Source organism: Acinonyx jubatus, chromosome B3 (genome assembly GCF_027475565.1).
Source record: "Acinonyx jubatus isolate Ajub_Pintada_27869175 chromosome B3, VMU_Ajub_asm_v1.0, whole genome shotgun sequence".
Lineage (NCBI taxonomy): Eukaryota > Metazoa > Chordata > Mammalia > Carnivora > Felidae > Acinonyx > Acinonyx jubatus.
This window is the reverse complement of record NC_069386.1, coordinates 108,882,691-108,906,055: the sequence shown is the minus strand read 5'-3', so window position 1 is coordinate 108,906,055 and position 23,365 is coordinate 108,882,691. Positions and strand designations below refer to the sequence as shown.

The following is a 23,365-nucleotide window of genomic DNA, read 5'->3' as shown; positions in this document are numbered from 1 at the left end:
TCAGCACAGAGCCCGACGCAGGGCTCGAACTCACGGACCGTGAGATCATGACCTTAAGCCGAAGTCGGACGCCCAACCGACCAACCCACCCAGGCGCCCCTAAAAAACCACATTCTAATAGGTATGTAGTAGTATCTCATTGTGGTTTTAATTTGAATTTTCCTAATGACAAATGAAGTTGAGCATCTTTTCGTGTGTTTATTTGCCATCCATATCTCTTTTTTTGATGAAACATCTGTATAAATCTTTTGGTCATTTGTAATCAAGGTCTTGTTTTTTTTTAAATTTTTTTGTTTATTTTTGAGAAAGAAGAGAAGAGAGGGAGACAGAGGATCTGAAGCAGGCTCTGCACTGACAGCAGAGAGTCCGATGCAGGGCTTGAACTCATGAGTCAAGAGATCATGACCTGAGCCAAAGTCAGATGCTCAACTGCCTGAGCCACCCAGGCACCCCTGAGGTCTTGTTTTTTAATTGAGAGTTCTTTATGTATTCTAGGTAAAAGTCCTTTATCAGATATGTGTTTCAAATAATTTCTCCCAGTCTGAAACTTGTGTTTTCATTCTCTTAACAATGTCTTTTGAAGAGCAGACATTTTTACTTTTGGTGACCAAATTTATCAGCTTTTTTCTTTTAGGATACCTGATTCTTTATGGGTTATACTTTTGGTATTATACCTAAAATATTTTATGTAACCCAACATTACAAAGATTTCTCCTGTTTTTAAAAGTTTTTTTCTGGAAGTCCAGGTTTTCCACTTAGGTCTATAATCCATTTGGGGTTAATTTCTGTTTGTGCTATGAGGTATGGTTCATACCAAGGTTCATTCTCTTTGTCATATGATATCTAGTTCACCATTTGTTGAAAAGGCTATGTTTCTCCATTAAATGGTTTTTGTATTTTTGTCAAAAATAATTTTCCCCATATATGTCAGTCTATTTCTAGACTTTATTCCATTGACCTATTGGCCTATCCTTTTGTCATACCCTACTATCTTGATGACTGTAGTTTTGTGATAAATCTTAAAATCAGGTCATGTGAGTCCTCAAGTTTTGTCATTTTGTTCAAAGTGATTTTGCTGTTCTATTTTCTTTGTCTTGCCATGGAAATTTTAGAATCAGCTTGTTGATTTCCACATACAAAAAAATTCTATGGAGATTTTGCCTGGTATTGCATTGATATGTAGATCAGTTTGGGGAAAATTGACATCTTAATCATTTTGAATCTTTCAATCAATGGGCATGGTATATCTCTCCATTTATTTAGATCTTTAACTTCTTTCATCAGTGTTTTGAACTTTCAGCCTATAGATTTTGCACACATTTTATTTTATTTCTACCTAAGTATTTTATAGCTTTGTAGGGTGCTATTCAATAAAAAATTGTGGAATTAATGAATAATGTCAACCTATTTATGAATGCTTACCTTAATGCTGTGTCAAATACAAGATACTAGAATAGGATTGGAAATTCATCAAAGTCCTTGGTTATGGCCAGGACAGCAGTGAGGCTAAGAGGTCTGAGTATAACTCTAGAAGGCAGGAAATATGGGCTTCATGCTGACCCCCTTCTCTCCACATTCCTTAACCTTGGACAGCTCCTTCTCTCAGCCCAGGGTCTGTCTCCTAGCACAAGTTTTATGTTGGGTTAAGTTTATACTTTTCAGGGACGCTATTGGCAGATCCGGCTCCTGTAGATACAGTACACAGTCAATTCTCTTGCATGATTTGGAAGTGCTGAGTAGTCTGTCTGACCAACTATTTAAAACCCACTGGCCTGGTTTGGCTCCTAAATTGTCTCTTTCATAGCCCTCCTTTGGGTAAGATATTACATTTCCATAAGGCCCTTACTAAGATGTGTTCCCTGGGAGGGCTAGTCTGGCACCTTGGGAAAGTAGATACATCTGTTTCATCCAATTAACATGTACTAAATGAGTACCTACCAAGTGCAAGGACCTCCAAGGTGAAAATGGCTTCCCTGTGAGGAATTTATAATGATAGGGAATTAAGTTAGATCATTCAACTCAGTGGAGGTAGCTGGCATCAAGGGAGGTTAAGAGAACATGGATGCTTAAGACAGGGGTGAAAGGGAAAGAGAGTTGCAGAAGGAGTAATAGGGTAATGACAATAGACTCCACCTACTATACACTTTCATTTTTGCTATGAGAGCATGCATATTGAGCAGACCCACAAACCTGATACAAGGAGATACTGTATATTACTTGTAAGTAATAATATCTTGGGGTATTATACAGTTGTAACATCATTTTCATGTAACTTCATGTATTTTTTTTTCATTTTTAAAGTTTATTTATTTGGAGAGAGAGAGAATGCAAGCAGGGGAGGAGCAGAGAGAGAAGGGAGAGAGAGAGAGACAGAGAGAGAGAGAATATATCCCAAACAGGCTCTGCACTGCCAGCACAGAGCCCAATGTGGGGCTTGATCTCACCAACCATGAGATCATGACCTGAGCCAAAATCAAGAGTCAGACGCTTAACCGACTGAACCACCCAGGCACTCCTATCTAACTTCATTTAATGTGTACAACAGCTTTCTGTGATAAGTGGTGGATATATTAATTAGGGTACCCTAACAGCTCTAATAAAGAACTGTAAAATAAAATTTTATTTCTTGCTCACATCATATGTGAGTAAATGGTTATAAACTGAGGCAGAAGCTTTGCTTCCCCACAGTTGTTCAGGTAGTCAGACTCCTTCCATCTTGGCCTAGTAGTCTAGGTTCTAGGAATTTAGCAAAGAATAAGACAATTATGGGAAGATTTTTATGGCTAAGACCTTGAAGTGTTGCATGTCACTTCTGCTCATTTAATCACACAATCATACCCAGCCACAAGGTGACTGGAGGATGCCTCCAAGCTGTCTGTAGAAAGAGTAGAAATCAGACATTGGTAGACCCAAGCAGTCTCTGACACAGAAACACAGGGTCTTTTCCTCATTTTACAGATGGGGAAACAGGTACAGAGTAGTTCAGTGACTTACAGAAGAACACACAACTCAGGAGTTAGGATTTCAGCTCAGGTCTTCTGATAAAATAGAAACAATAATAATAGTAATTACAATAATATTTAACAGTTGTGAGTGGGGGTAGGTATTAAATGGAGCAATCTGCATGAAGATCTTTTTTTTTAATTTTTTTTTTAACGTTTATTTATTTTTGAGACAGAGAGAGACAGAGCGTGAATGGGGGAGGGTCAGTGAGAGGGAGACACAGAATCCGAAACAGGCTCCAGGCTCTGAGCTGTCAGCACAGAGCCCGACGCGGGACTTGAACTCACGGACCGTGAGATCATGACCTGAGCCAAAGTCAGCCGCTTAACCGACTGAACCACCCAGGCGCCCCAATCTGCATGAAGATCTTAATAAATTACAGGTTCCCGTCCTAACCCTGGGCTTTGCTACACAGTCCTACCAAGGGCCAAGCATTTTTCCTGAGGACTGTGGGCAGCAGAATGACTACATGATGTAGCATCTGGTGCTTGTCTATCAGCAGAGCCCGGGGAAGGGGCTTAATAGATTATAGTGGCTGAGAGGTGCTCTCTCTGCAGGCCTAAGAGGTTATACACATTGAGAACTGGCTCTGCCTGGCCTGAAGAGGCTGCACTGTCTTTGCTGCAAGACTAGAGCTGCCCCTTGCAGGCAACTTCCCTTATGTCTCCAGAAGATGGTCTCATTGTGTCAGCCTTGTGTCCTGGCCAAGGGTGGGGCAATTCTCTGGCCAACATCCATTCCCTCAGGAGTCTTTGTGGGCCTGAGTACCTTTTAAAAGGTTAATTTTTATTTAATTATTTTAAAAGCTCCAACATGAATGAATAATTAAATTGGCACCCATATCTTATATATTATTTATAGGTCCAACTTTTAAAATAGCTCTTTTCATTTGTGTGGTGGAGATTATGGATAGAAACCATTCTGTGACTGACATTTCTGTGACTCCAGAAAGAATAAATAAAAGACTTCCCAGCTAAGTGGGGTAGGACTTCTCTGTCTAGAGGAATTCTGGGTGAGAAGCTGCTGCTTTCATCAATGTTTTGTGCGAGGAAATTGAGGCATGGTTGAGTCAGAGCTACTCTGAAGAGTGTCAAGATTTGTAGACATTAGGAGGAGCTTGGGCCACTGTCCACCCCTTGTGCAACTACATTCCAGCCAAAAAGGAGGAGATGGCAGGAATGTATGGTTGAGACAGGGGCAACAGTGACAACATCAGGGCATTGATGCCTGGCTTGAATCCATGCAACTGCTGCTACATGCCACATTCCCAGACCCCTCTTTACCTTCACCTTCCAATGAGACTCCAAATGGTGTGTCCTCAGCAGGAGCCATCCTTAACCTCTTAAGTAGCAGTGCTCTACATTTCTCAGTTTTCATCTATTTTTTCAACATTCAGTAGCCTCATTTCACACATTTGACTGTATGCTAGGCTATTGGGATAAAAAGAATGAATAGGGATTGTCCCTGACTTCAAGCAGCATACAGTCTATTGGGAAATAAGAGAAATAGATTATCATCCTACAACATAGTTAAGCACTTTGATGAACATGAGCCCTGAGTGTGATGGGAACCTAGAAGAATCACCCCTGCCTCCCACAGCTGCAGGGGATGGTGGTGGAGATGGGGAAGTTTCTTGAAAGAAGTGATGACTAAGATAAGTTCTGAAAGACAAGAAATTATTCCAAAGGAGAGGGAGAGTTTTCTGGGCTTAGTATGTGCAAATAACATGGCCAGAGAGAACCAGGGATCCGAATAGAGTTCATTATGGTGGGGATGTAAGACTGGGGAAGTTGGGAAGAAGGTTTGGATGGAAATGGTGTTCAGTGAAGGGATTGATCATGAAGGGCTTTGACCTCAATTTTTTATGGGTTTTAAACTTTCTTCCAAGATAAAGAAGAGCTATTAAAGTATAGAAATGATATCATCATATTTGTATTCTAAGATAATATTTCTAGCTATAGTATAGAGGGTAGATTGATACAATAGACCAAAGGGAAAATATAGATCCAAAGAAATCAAAAGGACACCATTAGACCTAAGATGATGGTTGCCAGAAGTGAGGAGGAGAAGTAGAGACAGAGAATAGAGATTTGAGAGACATTGAGGGGAATGAGTTAGTGAGATACTGGGAAAGAAAGAGGGGTAGAACATGATCCCAGCATTTGGTTTGGACCATTGGGATATTGGCGAATGAGAAACATGACAGGAAAGACTGGGACAGGGATGGTCATATTTTCAGCTGGGGATCATGCTGAGTGTAAGGGGCCTGTGGGTCTTCCAGGTGAATGTTTGGAAGACAATTGGATTGCTGGATAGTAATTGAGATAGATTCAGAAGCCATTAGCATGAGATGGTAATTCAGGTCGTGATGTCATGAGAGTGAACAAAATAGCCTAAAAGAGTGTGTAGACAGAGGAAGAAGGAGAAGAGGACCCAGGGTTGAACTCTGGGGAACATCCCATCCAAGTGAGAGATACAGGAAGAATAGCCCACTGAGCAGACTAAGGAGAAAGGACAAGAAGGTTCAGAGAGGACAAGGAGTATGTCCTGGAAGATAAGGATGCAACTTCAGGAAATTTTTTGAATGGCCAACAGAGCTTAATGCTGCTGAGAAGTCGAGATAAGACCTGAAAAGCATCTATGATTTTAATCAACAAGGAAGGGAGGTGTCAGTGACCTTTGGAGAGAATAGTTTCATGAAGTGAATGGGGGAAACCAGATTTCAGTGAATTGAAGAGTGAGTGTCGTATAGATGAGGAAGTTCTCAGGAATGTAAATATACTATATCTATATTTACCTTAGGAGCAGAGGTTATTATACATCTCAGTTTATCATCTCATTTTCTAGGGAAAGGCCCCTCTCCTGGTTGGTTCATGGTTGATTAACTGACTTTTCTTTTTTCTTTTATTTTTTTAACAAGTCTTTTTTAAATTTAAGTATAGTTGACACACAATGTTACATTAGCTTCGGGTGCACAACTCAGTGATTTGACAAGTTTATACATTATGCTATGTTCACCATAAGTATAGCTACCATCTGTCTCATTACTTTGCTGTCACAATATAACTGACTGCACTCCCCACGCTCTGCTCTTAATTCCTGTGACCTACTCCTGTAACTGGAGGCCTACCTCCCTCTCCCCTTCATCCATCCTGCTCAAGCCCCCACCTCCCTCCTATTTGGCAACCAGTTTATTCTCTGTATTGAGAGTTCTGATTCTGCTTTTTGCTTGTTTACTCATTTTTTTTTAGATTCTATTTATGAGATGAATCAGATGATATTTGTCTTTTTCAGTCTTATTTCACTTAGCATAATACCTCCAGGTCCACCCATGTTGTCTCAAATGGTGCAATCTCATCCTTTTTATGGCTGTTTCATAGTCGTGTGTGTGTGTGTGTGTGTGTGTGTGTGTGTGTGTGTGTGTGTGTGACATTTCTTTATCCATTTGTCTATTGATAGATACTTGGATTGCTTCCACATTTCGGCTCTTATAAATAATGCTGCAGTAAACATAGGGATGCATATACCTTTTTGAGTTAGTGTTTTTGTTTTCTTTGGGTAAATACCCAATAGTGGAATTACTGGATCATATGGCATTTCTGTTTTTAATTTTTTTAGGAACCTCCATACTGTTTTCTGCAATGGCTGCACCAGTGCCCAAGTTTACATTCCTAGCAACAGTGCCCAAGTTTCCTCCACATCCTTCACATCCTCATCAACACTTGTTTGTTGTCTTTCTTGATTTCAGCAATTCTAACAGGTGTGAGGTGGTTTCTCATTGTGGTTTTGATTTGCATTTCCCTGGTGATGAGTGATGCTGAGCATCTTTTCATATGTCTGTATGTCTTCTTTGGAAAAATGTCTACTCCAGTCCTCCGCCCATTTTTTAATCGGATTGTTTGGGGGTTTTTTGGTGTTGATTTCCTTTTATTTTCTTTTACCTTCTCCATTCCCCTCATTCCAATCTAGAGGTGGCCATTTTCATGTGTTTAAGAGTTTGCCTCTTGTTTGTAATATGCTCTTATATGTATTGTTTTGTATGTATTTAAAATTTTTTTCAGTGGTGTGTTATAGATCTTATTATGTTTCTTATTTATTTTATCCATCACTGTGTTTTTAAGATTCTCCAGTGCTGCCATGTGTCTTCAATGTGTGCATTCACTACATTTTACTGTCCATCCCCCAGCAAGGGACACACAGGTTATTTCTACCTGCCCACTCACCCCCCATAATCAATATTGCAGTGAACATCCTTGCACATGACCCCTTTCAGACCTTCACGAGAATTTCTTTGGTCTATAAGGCCAGGAACAGAGTTGCAGATAGGTAACCTGCCTCCTGAGAACTGGCAGAATGCCCTCTGGAATGGCTAGGCCAATTCACACTCCTACCAGCAGGGTACAAGGTTCCCACTCTGCATATCACCATCTACACTTCACATTATTCAGCTTGATAATGTTTGCCTATAGGATCTCTTTCTTGCTTTAATCTGTATTTTTTGGGTCAGTAATAACCTTGAGTATCTATTCATAAGCTTTTAGTCTTTTGTATTTCCTCTTTCGTAAGTCACCTGTTCATATTCTTAGCACATTTGTCAGGAAATTTGACTCTGAGAGGAAGAGAAAATATGGCAAGTAAGAGTTTTATTTAAGATGGGAAAGACTTGAGCATGTTAAAATGAAGATGGATGGGAGAAAAAACTAAAGATTCATCTTCCTCCCAAGATTGGAAGGATGGACAGAAGGCAAGACAACGAAGATCTGGCCTCACTTGAAAATAGCAATGAGATTCAGGAGGATGTGGCACTGAAAAGGGGAAGTCTGTGCATAGGTCACCATCAGCATTCCCTGAGCCCATCTCCGTTGTCCTCTCCACTTGGATGTACAGGCAGTGAATAATCCATGGGGTTGGGTAGGAGGAGAAAGGTGACCTCACCTCAGATTCCAGGACGATGTTGTATATTGTGCTTCTAAATGTTTGAAAGTTGTTTTAAATTGCCAGGAGAGAGGAGAGATGCCTAAATTTCAGCATGTGGAGTGTGGCACAAATACAGTTTTAGAGGCATCTGACACAGTGGTGGGGGTTGGGAGACGTGTACCTTCCTGGTTGGAGCAGACTTAGCATAAGAGAAAGTATGAGCTCAGCACTGGACAGTGTGGGGCTTTGGTAGACTGTGTGATGGTCTTGTTACAGAGTAGAGGCATGTAGTCATGAAAAGGGCCATTCCGGATAGATTGAAGGGGTCAAGCCTCGACAGAGATGGACCATTACACAAGTCCAGGTGGGAAGTCATAAGGGCCTCAAGTGAAATAGAGGCTTTAGAACATAAAGGAATGACAAAAGGAAGACACTGTAAAGAGGCATAATGACTGGCTTTGGTGATGAATAAATAAGTGCCTAATAAGTAGTGCTTGGATCAGGGAATATGGTGGGACAGAGGGGTTTAAAGAGGTTCCAGAGCTTGAGCTTTGGTCCCTAAGAGGAGAATATTGATTCAATGACCGTGTGTCCCGAGCGCAAAGCTAAGCACCTTAATATAATCATGAGTAGGACTAACATGGCTGGTGCCTGTGAGGAACCTATAGTCTATGCAGGAGGAAGCAAAAACACAAACCGATAGATGTATGAGTAATTACTGTTACGATGAGTGCTAGGAAGGGGTCAAGCAGGATGCACAGACTGAAGCTGACAAAGGATTTACCTGAGACAGGGTGCTCAGGAGGTCTCCCACAAGGGGATGATATCTAAGAGGAGACCTGAAGGGCCAAACATGCAAAGGTGGTCCAGAAAGTATCCCAGACCAAAGGCACAGCATGCACCAGAGCCTGAACTGGGGAAGAAATGGCAGGTTGGAAGAACTGAAAGGTTTGCAGGTTGCATCTAGTGAGTATGGGGAGATGAGCTTGGAGAGGGAGGCAGAAGCCAGACCACACTGGGCATGGTAAAGGAGTTGACGTTTATTCTATGTTCCAGTTGTACCTAGGGCATATGACTGTTTTAAATAAAATTGACAAAATTTAATTTTAATAATAAATGAACATTTTTATTGTACAAATTTTCATACATATAACCAAAGTAGAGAGAATAGCGTCATGAACCCCCCATGTGTAAATCATCCAAAGTCAGCAGTTAGTAGGGACTTCCTACTTCATCTCTTCCCCACTTTGCTAAAGCATATTTAAGTAAATCCCAGATGGCATGACCTGTCCCTCTGTACATTCTTCAGCATCTCTAAAGAACATTTATTTTCTTAGATAACCACAATGCCATGATCACACCTAACATAATTAACTATAATTTCTGGTTATCATCCAATATTGAGTCTATAATTCAGATGTCCCTGTTTGTCCCCCAGATGTGTTTTGGTAGCACTTGAATCAAGGTCCAAATGAGGTACACATTGTATTAGTTATTACATCTTTAAGTCTCTTTTGATCTACACAGTTCCTATTTTCACCTCCTTTTTTGTTTGTTTTAATGCCATTGACTTGTTGAGGAAGTGGAGGCAGTTGTCTGCAGAATGTCCCATCTTGTGGGTCTGTTTCTTGCTTCCTCATGTTGTCATTTAACCTGTCTTTTGGTTTCCTATAATTCCTGTAATGGGAACTTAACTCTAAGGATTGATCAGATTGAGGTTAACTTTTTTGACAAGAATGTCAATGGTCATGATTTCCTTCATATTGTATCATCTCAGGAGACACCCATTATCTAGCTGTCCTATTCTTAATGAGACTAAGATTCATCAGTGAATTCAAGCGTTGGGAGCTTGATTGTGTTGTATAATTCTCCATTGACTTATATCATTATCTTATTTTTTTATATTTTTCTGAATCAATTACTTCATTAGAAATATCTCAACGATTATTTCAAATCTATTATTTCAACTTACTTTTAACCACCTCCAAAATTAAGATCTTACTACCTCCCTGACAATTTTCACTGAAGAAGAGAAAGGTCATGCAGCACCTGGGTGGCTCAGTGGGTTAAGTGTTTGACTTCAGCTCAGGTCATGACCTCATGGTTCATGAGTTCGAGCTCCACCTCGGGCTCTGTGCTGACAGCTCAGAGCCTGGAGCGTGCTTCAGATTCTCTCCCTGTCTCTCTCTGTGCCCCTCCCCTGCTCACACTCTGTCTCTCTGTCTCTGTCTCTCTCAAAAATAACCATTAAAAAACAAGAGAGGGGCCACTGTGAGTATTCTGGAAAAGTCTTTGTGGAAGAAAATAAATTGGGCATTCAACTTTTCATTCAAATACCATAGAATATTACTTATTCTGGGAGAGGAAGCCAGTAGTTATCCTGAAAGAAGTGAGCTAGTAAAGATAAGAGGTAGGACTGGGTTGTAACAGTTTTCTGTAAATGTAGATAGATATTGAGCCCAAGATTCCCAGTAGAGGATAGTCTTTGAAAACTATGTATACTAAAAGTATCATTTCTCCTGTCTTCTTTAATCACTCCCAGTGGACATTTGCCTCTGTGTAGGACGTGAGGTGCTGATAGATGCTGTTAAGATGTAGGGATTGCCCTATCAGCCCTCTATCAGTGCTAAGCTGCACCTGTTCTCCAACCAAATCCCTATAAGAACTGTTGGGATCATGATCCCACCATACCCCCACTCCCATTCCAGCAGCTGCAGCATAACTGGAGCCAGTTCTTAGTAGGAGATTTTTCCATGATGCGAGTGGACAAGTTGTGACATGTGGGCCTAAAGTCCCTGCCTAGTGACAGAAACTGGAGCAGACGGGTCTGGGTAAGGCCTCACCAAACAGCTGTGGACTCGAATGGCCAGGGTATTGCAAGTACATGGGGATCCTTGAAGGTGGCAACCCTGGATAGGAATCTTGACCCTTTAAGAACACCTAACTATACTCTGCCACTGATGGACTGGTGGCCAGGGCAGATTGGGATGGGAACTGCAGAGCGTGGAAAAGCAGCATGTGCTCTGGGGAGGGGAAGCAGCTTGGTCCTGGCACTGCCGATGGTGTCCCCCTCTGCTGGAAAAGTCACCCACAGGTGGCATGCTTACCTCACTGGGCCTCACTGTCACCCCATGGTCCAGAAACTCCCCTGTTCTGTCCTGGGAGCCATGTTCTCAGACTCAGCCATATTGAGACTGAGCTATAATTTTTGGGTAGTGATATCTGGTAGACAGATGGAGGTGCTAGACTAGAGCTTGGGGGTAGGAGGAGATTAAGGTTTAAGATAGATTTAGTGTACTCTGTACTGGGTGTCTCATTGGTTCTCATGCTGTTTTAGTGTGTATTTGCTCTTTAAGGTATCTGGGAATATGCAGTGAGATTATGATCAGATGGAGTAGGAGAGTGTTCTGTTTTAGTAAATGCACTGGCAGGAAAGTTACCAGGGAGACTTCAGAATTTAATCTCCTGACCTGGATTGCCATAGTATCAAAATATGTTAAAAGCAGGTTTGGCATAGCATCAAGGGGCAGGACAAAATAGGAAGCAAGTGAAAAGTCCAACCTTACAACTAGAGGGAAAGTTAAAGGTAGAATGGGTCCAAATTCTCTGTTTAAGGAAGACTCCATCTAAGCCTTTGCAACAGCCTGTGACTTGTGACCCTGTGAAGGAAGAACAGCATCACCCTGTGTTCCCCCCTCCCCCATTTCCCACTCCTGAAGTAGACCTTTGGGCTTTGTTGCTTCTCATCTAAGCAGCCCAGGGAAGAGGAGATGGGGTGGTGAAGAAAAGGGCAGTGCATCCAGCCTCCTGCTCAGTGCTGCAGAAAGACTGAAGCGAGCTCTAGCTAGGGCTCCGGCAGCACCCTGCAGGCGGGGGAGAAGCAGCTGCTGCTGCTGTTGCCACTGCTGCCACTTGCTGGGGTCCCAGCTGCCCCAGGGATTACCTGGGCATAGCATGTGAGGCTGAGATTCTGAGACTAACACCCGATCTCGGAAGCGGATGAGGTCCTGGGCACAAAGTGAAGGGTGGAGCTATGAGCTGTGGCGGTGATATTGTGAAATCCATTTACCAAGCAGGCACTCCTTTTGTGAGTGAGTGCCCTGTACGATCAGATGAGCTTTTCCATTCTGAGCTGTGGGCAAGTCTTCTAGGAACCCATGCTGATCAAAATATAACCTGGCCTTAGTGGCAGAAGTTCAGCAGGTGAGGGTGAGCCTCTGGACTGCACATTGGGAGACAGGCCTGCCCCACTGCAATAGGCAAATGGACAGGGAAGGTGGGCTTTCCCAGGCAGAGTCACACAGGCCAGAGAAGCCCCACCTCCACTTTGACAAGGGTCTGGTGGGTTGGGAGAAGCTTCTTAGGAACTTGAGGGTGAACTGGGGAGTGAAATGACAAGGAGCTACTTATGTCCTTTCTCCTGGGTTTGCTGGCAGTGGGGTGAGGTGCAGCTTAAGGTCTAATGTTAGCCAGGTACTTGCTGTCTTTCATACTTAATGGAGGCTCATTCTAGATGCATAGATGACTTATATCCTAAAAAATGTGACCGGATTACCTGACCCTCAGGTTCCCCTCGGATACCAACTTGTCATTTCCATGACCTTCCAGGCCTTGTTTGGGGTTTTGTTTCTGCTTTTGTGTTCCTGGAATAACCATCTGTAGCTTTCCCATTTTCAGATTTTCTTCTCTTCTGCCTCTCACACCTGATTCTGTGAGATTCTCCCCTTGCTGAACCACCGAGCACACTACCCCTGCCTCCCTTGGCTCTGAAGGGACGCCATCTGGGCAGGCCACCAGGGTGGGCACAGCTATGGGGCAAGAGGAAGAGGGCTTCCCTTTCATTTCTGCATCTTTTTTCCTTGGTGGTTGCCTTCGAGGACCTGACCTCCTAAAAACAAAACAACCCCCTCACCCCAAACCCTAGACTTGTGTATTTAGACATACATGTGAGTTTTATCACATTCCCTGCCAAGCCGCTGCCTGACCGCTCCCTTCTCTGAGCCACGGTGGCAGGAGGCATGGCGTTTTTAAGCAGGATGAATTGCTGTCTAGTGGCTGCTCTTCTGCACCCAGGGCCATTAATCTTGTCTTGAATGCTGGGCCTGCTGGTGTGCCTGCTCAGGCTCATCTTTCTGGGGCAGACTTATTTACGGAGCCATGGCAAAGGTAATCTCACTGACCACCACCCCCCCCCCCCACGCCCCCACCCTCCACCAGCCCATGGCCTGGACCTCTCTCAGCCGCTCTTAAAAATAGCCTAAGACAAGAAGGAGAGCCGGGGTCCGGTTACCTCCTGCAAGCAGGATCTGATCTTACCTCACCTCCTGCGTCTGGCAGCTCGGCCCTTCTCAGGGGCCACTGGACAGGCTTGCAGGCCAGCAGGAGGTGGTCAGCCTGTCAGTCTCTGTCCTGCTTGGAGCTGGGAGCCAGCAGTCGCTCCCCTTCAGGGAAGCAGGGGTTGGGGGGAAGGCATGGGGGGGATGGAGTCCTTCCCATCTCTCTTTGCCCAAGCAGTTGAGTGAGAAATCTCAGCCATGGAACTCGTGTGTCCATTTGTGGAAGATGACAGGCTGTGTAAGGGATGAGGGTCTTCCTGAGCACAGGCCTGGAATTGCAGGGCATGCTTTGTTTGGAGTCATGACTGGCTTCCCCACCTTATATCTCCCCTTCCCTGAGAAGCAAACACCTTTGTCAAGTCCTGGACGCTGGGGAATACCTTCTGTCCCCGTGTGCCATGTTCTTCTCTCACCTAAATCGAATCTGCTTCCCTAAAAATCTGCCTGGTAGAAGGGGATGAATCAGGCTACAGCCTGGCTGTTAGCCCTAGCCATAGCAGTAATTCCCTAGATGACCTTGGGGAGCCCTCATCCTGTGTTAGGCCTTCGTTTTCTTCCTTGTGCAATTAAGATGGATAATTCTGGCTCCTGTCTTACCTCGAAGGGATGTGGTGGGATTGATTAATTGGACTGGGGAAAAAGGAGTCTGGAGTGATTCTGTGTCTGAAAAATAAGGGCGACAGCACTGCATTTACACTTGGATTGGTGAGCTTGCATCATTTCTTCATCAAGCATGCATCTGTTTGTGTGTGTGTGGGATATCAGTACCGGTGTGTGTCTGGGGTGTATGTATACGAATGTGTGAGTGTGCACACATTCATAGAGGAAGTGGCTTACTTCACAGCTCACTGGTTGTCCACACTTGTCATTTGTCTGCCTCATGGCCTCCCCACCCCATTTTGTTCTCTTGGATATGAAGGCTCTGGGCTCCCTGTCCTATCTTATAGACTTGATCTTGGAATCCCTTTAGTTCCCTTGGGAGATGCCTCAATGGCAGGTACTGGAGAGGAAATTAAGGCTGAATGAAAGATAGTCATTTTCCAAAAGCCCACAACATTCAGGCCCTAGCCTTGCACCTCTAGTCTCCCATCTCCCTTGTCTCCCTGACTCTGCCCTCACCCTCTAGTTACGTTGTAAGTTTCCTAAATTTTGCCATGGTCTTTCTCACCTTCAGAACCCTGCACCTGCTCTTTATACCGTTTGTTTGGACTTGCCCCTTTATCCCTTCACAGAATGCTTCTGAGCTTCCTTTGGGAACCAGCTTATGCTTCCCTTATCCTGACATCCAGCTCTGCCATGAGACCCCACAATTCCCCATTCTTTCCCAGCGGTGGCACACAGCACACCTTACTATTATTGCTTATTTCACTGGGTGCCTTACGGCCAGAATATAAACTCTATGAGGACAGGGCACCTCTTGTCTTACTCAGAATTGCCTCGCATAGTGTCTGCCCTCTAGTTGGGCCTTGGTACATATTTTAATCATGAACGAATGAGCAAACATGATAAATGACAGGCAAGTAAGAACACAGTGCTCCTGATGCCCATGTGCCTTGCATAGATGAACATGCACAGCTCCGCTGTCTGTGGGAGCCCTTTGCCACCACCCCCACCATCATGCTGACAGCCTTGATAGGACAGCAGTCTCATCTGGGCGCCTTGGTCTGTCTTGGGATTCAACCTTGTCCACGCACCTGATTGCACTTCAGAGAAGGTAAAACCAAGAGCTCAGCTTTCTAAATATTTGTTGCTGGGAAAGCGCTGGGAGGGATCTTGGGCAGCCTCTGAGAGGAGTACACTTTCTTCAGCACAGCTGCTGGGGCTGGTGGCATCAGTGGCATTTCCTGTTCGTCTCTCTCCCCACTGATTCCCGTTTGAGTGGGACTCAGCCAACTTCCAACTTTTCACCTCTCCTTCCTGTCCAGGTTTGTTCCTGGTCCAGTCCACAGGGTTGAGCTGCTCTTCTCCCCCCACCCCACCCCCATCCCCCACCCCGCCCATCCCCTGGCTCCCAGGAGAGCCTCCCCTTTCCCGGCTCCCAAGCTTCCACAGCTGCCTCAGCCGCAGGTTTGGAGGAAGCGGGCTTGCTGCGACTGACGTCTCCACCTGCTGGCCGTCCTGACCCTTTCTGCCTGCAGCTCTCCATCCCTGCCGCCACTGTCGCCGTTACAGTGTGGCGGCGGCGGCGACTGCTGCTGCTGCAATATTCTATAACCCAGAGACCCCAGGTGGGAAGCATGGCCCGGCAGATGGCACGGTGTGCTCCTCCTACAAGGACCTACCCCTGCTGGATGCTCCGAATAAGTTTCCCCTGAGAAAAAGTCCAAGGGGGAGGTAGCTAACCCTCTGACTGTGTTGCTGTTCCCTCCTAGGGACCCTTCCATGAAGACTGAGGCAGGCACAACTGCTGAGAGCCTGCTGACATGACATCGGCCACGGAGTTTGAAAACGTGGGCAACCAGCCACCGTACAGCCGGATCAATGCCCGCTGGGATGCCCCGGACGATGAGCTGGATAATGACAACAGCTCAGCCAGGCTCTTTGAGAGGTCCCGGATCAAGGCCTTGGCAGGTACCATTTGGGGCCATGGGGGTTAGAGGAGCCGGTCTCATAGTCCCAGGGTTTAGTCCCCTCCCTGCCTGTGGCCAGCCCTCTGCGTGCATTGGCGTGAGCCCTGGCAGGGAGGTGATGGAGACATGGCTGTGTGGCTCAGGGAGACTTGGCCCTGTTGGGAGGGAGCAGAGGCTCCCACGCATGCCCTAGTTCGTCCCAGGTGGGAGGTGGTGCCAGGTGGGCCCTGCCCTCTGCCTCTGTCCTGAGTGACCTGTGGCCAAAGTGAGAACTGAGAGAGAGTCTGGGCAAAGGAGTGTCTGAGGGGCTGGATGGCCAGGCAGAGGGGTGTGCAGCTTCATTATGCACCTCAATCTCCTGCCTGGTCCTGGATAGAAAATTATCATCCTCCTTTCTGTTGTCCTAAAAGAAAAGTGTGATTTGATAGGACATTGAGAACAGATAACATCCTCCCCACACTGGCTCAGGAAGCAGGATTTTCTAGACTAAACCTCTTATCCTTAAACTGGAATTAGATTTTTACTTAGATTCATAGTAGATTTCTGTGTGTGTGTGTGTGTGTGTGTGTGTGTGTGTGTGTGTGTGTGTGACAGAGCGAGAGAGAGAGAGAGAGAGAGAGAGAGAGAGAGAGAGAAGGGGAGGGAGAGGGAGATCTTAAATCTCCAGCAGAAATAGTTTGTCCTCCCCCTGCTGGCTGGGATCTGATTCTTGGGATTTTTTTTTTTTTTTCTTCTCCCGCCAACCCCTGTGACCACTGCTTCCCTGGAGCCTGGCCCAGGGTAACTATATTCGGACAGTAAGTTCTTGGCCAATAAAGAAAGTTTGAGTTCTGTGGGATAGCGTGTGGGTGGGAGGGCTGGGGGTAGATTCCATCATCTGCTCCACCAGTTATTAACCCAAATCGGACTTCTTTCCCCATCTTCACCTTGTAAGAAGAACCCAGACTCGCCCATAAGCACTTTCTGGAGCGATTCTCTCAGTGCACCATCATCACTTAGTGGCCCTATCTGAATTTTCTAGTAGTATTCTTCTACCTTCTCTCCCTCCACTCTGCTCTCAGATACCTCCAACTTCAGCTAACCTTGAGTCATGAGCAGGGGAACCATAGTGACCTTTCACCTTAGGAGTAGCTGGGCTTACCTTACACTAAAAGGAATGGGGTGTCTCATTCCCTTGTCATGATGGGGAATCCATTCACATCTCAGCCATCAGCTTTTGTGTTCTTGTTCTTGTGAGACACTCCCGTTCTTCTTCCTTCACCCCCTCCTCTGCATTCCCTACCCTTAAAAATTCCTTCCTTGGTTTCCCTTGAGGACAGATAATAGCACTAATTCATTCCTTGCTTTGCTTATGTAATCTTAACCTCTTTAAATAAGCAAACTAGGAACCCTTGTCTTGCCAGTCTGGTTTTACCTTTTTTCTATCTGCGTGCCAGCTGGGCCTGACTACATTGACCCTGGTTATAGAGGTGGAGGGAGAGGGGTTCCATTTTCCATATGTCTTGTGAAAGGACAGTATGAGGAGTGGGACTGTCTTTGTGCAGGGATCCTTTGATATGTTTTACAGATACCCTATTTTTTAAGAAACCGAGGAAAATTCCATTTTAATATTTATTGTACCCCTACTATGTATAAAGCTAACCCCATGACCAGAGAAAACCACGGAGATGAATTCAACACAGTATCTGCCTGTAAGTAGTTTATGATCCACTAGGGAAATGAACAATGTTCATAATGAATTAGCACAAGTACAATTAGAGAAGGACTGTAGGAAAGGCATATAATTAAATAGCAATGAGAGAGCAAAGGAGGAGACTCAGGAATCGGGGACTCATTTGTGGAGAAGGCCCTCAGGAATTGAAGGGTGCATGGGATCTTGACAAGCAGGTGGGGTACAACTTTATCCAGTTGGACTATATGAATGGCAGCCAGGTCTGAGGATCAGGTTGGAAAACTGGTGAAAGTAAGTTATCAGGTTACTGGAGAAAAAAGTTCCACAGCCATGCCTGTGTCTCACCAAGAGTTTGCATATCGTCTACCAGAGAATCTGAATACCCCCCAGGGGAGAGGGGGACCACCGAGCATAGACTTACATGCCTGGACCTTAACAATTTAGAACATCTGGCTAACAAGTAACCATGGAAGTTTAGGATCCATTCAGGGTTTTAAAAAACAAACAGAAACCTGTCAGTCTACTGACTTTACTGAGAGTCCACTCTGAGTGAGCTGTGGGATAAGTGAAAGCTGTGGGAGCGTCCAAAGTAGAGAGGTCAGATGGACCCGTTCTAGTGGGTAGACAGAGCAGAGAAAGGGGCTGTCTGTCTCCCTCAGTTTTAACTTCTGGATGTTTTTCTCTTCAGTATTGTCTTTGGGGCTGCCTTGGCAGCCTTTCCAAAGAGGCTGAGGAAGCAGAAGCACCTCTAGTTCCAATCATTTCTGCTTTCTCCACAGCCACTCCCCCACACCTAAGCACATGATGGCAAGGAAGGCATTACTGTCCCCTCTAATGCTACTAGTATGGAGAATGGTTGAATCAATTTCCTGTTTTATAAAATGGGGACAGTAGTTCTTTCCCAAGGGTCTTGTGAAGATCAAGTAAGATAAAGTTTATGAAAGTTTTTTATTAGTAATAAAATACTAGGTGAATGTTAGTATTTACAGGAAATCTTAGTAATATCTTTCTGTCCCTTCTTTTAACTTCAGACATTCATGATCATCAGTCATAGTTCCAGTTATCCTGGCCTGTTCCAGGGACAGTTTCTTCCTTCTTAACCCCACCCTCCTTTGTTTCTGAAGGCCAGGGTTGGAAGAAGGAGCCAGGGACCAGGGGAAACTCCACTAATGCTTGTGTTGCGGCTTTTGGCTCGGTCCCCAGAGACCCAGTGCCCACAGGGATGAAGCCCCATGCTGTGTAGATCTTTCTCTTTAAGGCTGCCCAGCCAAGATCCCAGCTGTGTCTCTGCCATCAGCTGGGTGACCTGGAAGGACCAAGAAACCAAAGGATGATGAGGCTGGTTAGATGTCCTTCCGGGTGTGGCTTCTCTGGGTCCTTCTCCACATAGTGACCTGTGGTTGGAAATCTTGCAGTTTGTTAACAGGACTCCATTTTTTTCTGCCCCTTAAGTCAACTTCCTCTCAGCTCCAGAGGAAATACTCCCTATTTTGCCTTTCAAATAATTCCCAGCTCTTCCTCCCTGGACTGAAATAAACAAACCATCTGGTTATTCCATGTGGAAACTGCCACATTGGTATACAAATACCTGACCTCTCTCCAAATGAATCACTGTGGATTTGACACTGTGGGTCAGCCTGACTGAAATGAAGGGGGAGGTGGGCAGGAAAGTGCTGCAGAAGGCTCCTGCAAATAGGGGATGGATTTGACCTCGGCAGTGCCCAGGGGAAGGGTGGGGGCCCAGCAGGAATATTTGCCCAGTAGGTCCCTGGCAGATGTTAGCTCTCAGTGTCAGGCTCTAAAGCTGGCAGCACTCGAGGAGGTTAAGTGATGGGACACCCTGAGGCTTCTTCCTGAACAGGGGCCATTCTCTGCTTTGATGACTGCCTTTGGTACTTTCCTACGTTTGGGACCTGCTTTGAAAGATTAGAGGAAGGGAAGCAGTTGAAAAGCTCACCTTCTAATCCCTCCAAGAAGTTCCGGCCTTCAGGTTTCGGTAGAAAGGCTTCCAATGTCTCCTAGAGCCACCCTCATCTTCACTCACACCCCCTTTCCTGTCCTCCCCCCTTTTCATACTGGGAGCCATTTGGTAAACATTTGTGGCTGTCTGGATGAGGGATGAAGCACTGCAGGCTGCAGGGAATTTACCAGCCAGAATGCCTGCCCTTGGTGCTCTCTTTCCTCATCCCAGAAGGGTCCTCTGCCTGCATGTGTACCCTCTTGCACCTGGCTGTGTACCCCAGTGACTTGGGGCAGGTGTGGCCCAAGTGGCAGAGGAGGAATGCAACAGAAAGATGCCCCCAAAAGATAAAATCTTGTGCCCTGGCCTCCCCTGCCTTACCCATGCACTCACGTTGAAATCTGGGCATCCCAAGTGCCACCTACTGCATGACTTCCAGCTCCTCAGAGCACAGAGGCATCTGGAAGGTCATGGTACAGAGAGCAATACAGGGACTCTTGAGACGATCTGTGAGGAGAGGGCTCAACATGTCCTTCATCATCTTCTGTGGCCCATTTAACACAGAGCCATCCTTTGAACACTTTTTGTTGCTTTATTTTTTTATGTTTATTTTGAGAGAAAGAGAGTGTGCACATGTATGAGCAGGGGAGGGGCAGAGAGAGAGAAAGAGGGAGAATCCCAAGCAGGCTCCACACTATCAGCACAGAGCCCTACATGGGGCTCAATCTCATGACCTGAGCCAAAATCAAGAGTCCGATACTCAACCAACTGAGTCACCCAGGCACCCCCAGAGCCATTCTTTTAAAACAAAGTGCACAAAATTGTGTAGCCCACTCTGGCTTTGCCTTTAAGTCAGAATCCAAGTGATGCTTCAAACTAGAAATGCCTTTCCTTTCTGCATTCTGTCTTTGCCTTCTTACTAGATTGGAGATGAGGTCAAGTGGTGAGGTTGGTTGAAGACAATTCAGAGGACACAACAGGGCAGCAGGTGCATGGCAGGCTATGTCCCTGTGCTCTGAAGCACAGAGTTGCTGCCATTTTGAACCTTGAACATCTTCCAGACCCACTTTGCCCAGGCCCCAAGGTTAAGTTCTGTGACTGGCAGATGTTCCATCAGAGCCTTAGGACAGGTGCCTTCAGACCCTGCCTCTCCCTTCCCACCCACGTTGGCTCCTTGGAAACTTCACAGAGAAGGTAGTATCGGCTGCTTCCTGACTTTGGTGGCAAAAGGTCATGCTTGGCCTGTTTCTCCACCTGCACCAGGATGACACTGATTCCAGGTGTCCCAGTTTCCTGAGAAGGGCTTTGTGTCCAGAGGGTGAATGATTTCTTTCAGAGAGCAGGATTTCACCACAGTATGTGGTGGGCAGGGTGGGGAAGGTACAGGAGTGGGGATTCAGCAGTTTCTTGGCAGCCTACTAAGTTGACAAGTTCAGATGTAGCTGCTGGAGACCAAGCCATCAGGTGTTAATGGTCTGAATATCTCTGTTAAGCTACGTGTGAGAACAAAGGTGGCATCATTAATGAGGGTTTTTTTTAATGTTTTCTTCTCCAGTTTCAAAACACGAAATGGAGTTCTATGTAGAAACTATATATTGGGGAGACATACTATTCATGGAAATATGTATAATCAGCAACAATCATTTTAGTGTACTGTCAGAAGAAAAAATAATTGGCTCAGCAGCTTTTCCTCGGAGGTCAGCCATTATGAGCTCCACCCCCACCCGCTTTCCTGAGACAGGCCACTGTTCAGATAAACCTGCTAGTTACCTGTGCAGACAGATCCACAGGAGAGGCAGTGTGCCGTGGTCCAAGGCAGTTTCCCCAGCCCAGGACATAACACTTTCTCCCATTGTCCTCTCTTCCCTCTTGATAAAAGCTGTTCTTCCTCTTTGAAAACACTTTGCAGAACCAAGGCTGTTCCCATTCTCTGGGTGACTGCTATCTATCATCGTGAAGATGCTTTTCAAATATTAATACACTGAGGTTAATAATAAGACTCTCCCCTCCCCATGCAGTGCAGTCTGAGTGAGCCATGGTAATAGCCTCCTCCATCTTTGGGACATTCCTGTGGGCTGTTGGCTTCATTCCCAAGGGCAGGCTGTGACACCAGGCCTTACTGTGCTCATGGCTCCCAGAGCAGCCGGCATCCATTTTCCCCTTCTCCAACTGGGCGCTCTCTGCATGCTGCTTGACTGAAGAGGTGCCAGGAGTGTTGTTTCCAAGCATCTGTAGCAATTGTTCATTTTCCTTTTTTATCGTGTCACTGAGAGAGAATGACAAGGAAGCTGGTAGCAGTTGAGTCTCTAGGAGCATTTTGCCTCCAAACCCTTCAGCCTTCAAACTCTGGAAACCAGATCAACAGGGGATCTCATTTTACAGTCTAGCGAGAAGGAAGTGGATCAAATACTCACACACGTGTCTCTGTACATATAGACATACATGCATGTTGACAAATTATGACAAATTCCATGAGGATTTGTTGAGAATTAGGAGTTTCTAATATAACCTACAGCCTATAACTCATCCAAGGAGGAGTAGGGCTTGTTGGAGTGAGCACATGGGGGGAAGGGTGGGTGGAGATGGGAGGGGCAGGCAGGAGCCACATCACAGGGACTTACAGGCCATTGGTATCTTCAGGGTCCTGGCAGGAAGCAGTAGGAAACTCAAAAGGGGTGGCTGAAGAGTTTTTTAAGGAGATTATTTGCAAAGGGGTGGCAGGGTTGAAAGGTCAAAGGGTGGGAGCTGTAGCAGGGAGAGCTGTAGGCTCTCAAGACAGGATCTGTGGCCTTCAGTAGAGGGCCAGAAGGATGGAGCCACTCCCACACCCATCAAAGTGCTCTGACAGGGAAGTGGCATGGTTACATTTGGGTTTTTAAAAGTCACTCTGACTTCAGTGGGGGCAACAGGTTGTGGGGAGACTATGCAAAAGTCTGGGAAAGAGAAGATGGCAGTGTGAGCCAGCTTGGTGGCCATTGACAGAGAGAAGTGGTCCATCCTCACATTATCATTCTTCTGGCCTCTCCTGTTGCTATTGTGGGCTTTCCCAAGTTAGGTGACCTTGGCCAAGTCGCTTTTCTGCTCCTCACCTGTAAAACAAGAGGCTCAAGCCAGATGATGCACACAAGGCCTTTCCACCTCTGGCAGCCTGGGAAGAAGCCTCCTGTTATGGTAGCGCTGACCACATACTTCTACCCTGAACCACGGAGCTTTGGTTCCTGGCTTAGGGAAAGGGAATCAATGCTTTTTAGCAAATCAGTAGATTCTCCAGAAATTCTCTCTCCTCAATAAAGGGTAGGTTAAAACTGAGTCCTGGACCGTGTCAACTTCTGTGGCCTTGTGTTCTAAGTGAGTGTAATCTCTCCCTGCAACCACCACCTGCATGCATGACAACAATACCTGGTGCTTTTTATCCAGATGATCTAACTGACCCTTAACCACTCTGAAGTAAGCAGGGGATAGGTATCACCATGCCACTTATACAGATGAGGCAGCAGAAAGTGCCAGGACAGAATCCCAGGGATTTGAAATCATCCTGCTGCTGGGGTGTCTGGGTGGCTTAGTCGGTTAAGCGTTCACCTCAGGTCATGATCTTACAGTTCGTGAGTTCAAGCCTTACGTTGAACTCTATACTGTCAGCATGGAGCCCACTTCAGATCCTCTGTCTCCCTCTCTGCCTCTCCCTTGCTCACACTCTTTCTCTCTCTCAAAAATAAATAAACTTAGAAATAATAATAAAATCATAAAATCATCCCAGTGCCATTGGGGCTACAGCACTTGGGCTTTCTTGAAAGTCCTTCAGACCTGCATTGCCTCCTCCTCTGCATCCCACCCAAGACCTCTCTTCTCATTTTCCTTCCACCACCAGCCTCTTAAGCCTCTTTGATCAAAATCCTGAATTCCTTTT

The 23,365-nt window shown here is 45.6% G+C and overlaps 1 protein-coding gene across 3 annotated transcripts in view; it reads left to right on the top strand.

Moving 5' to 3' along the window:
• Positions 1-23,365, top strand: part of SPTB (spectrin beta, erythrocytic) — a 127,184-nt gene that overhangs the window by 43,642 nt on the left and 60,177 nt on the right. For 2 of the 3 annotated variants that reach the window (XR_003422541.2, XM_027065918.2), the window contains exon 2: positions 15,629-15,827. Coding sequence is in view for 2 of the 3 variants with exons in the window: in XM_027065918.2 (XP_026921719.2) it covers positions 15,680-15,827 (148 nt within the window). In the remaining variant the exon portion in view is untranslated. Of the gene's footprint in view, positions 1-14,833; positions 14,971-15,628; positions 15,828-23,365 lie in introns of those variants that run through there. The other variant, XM_053224553.1, reaches the window with a different exon arrangement.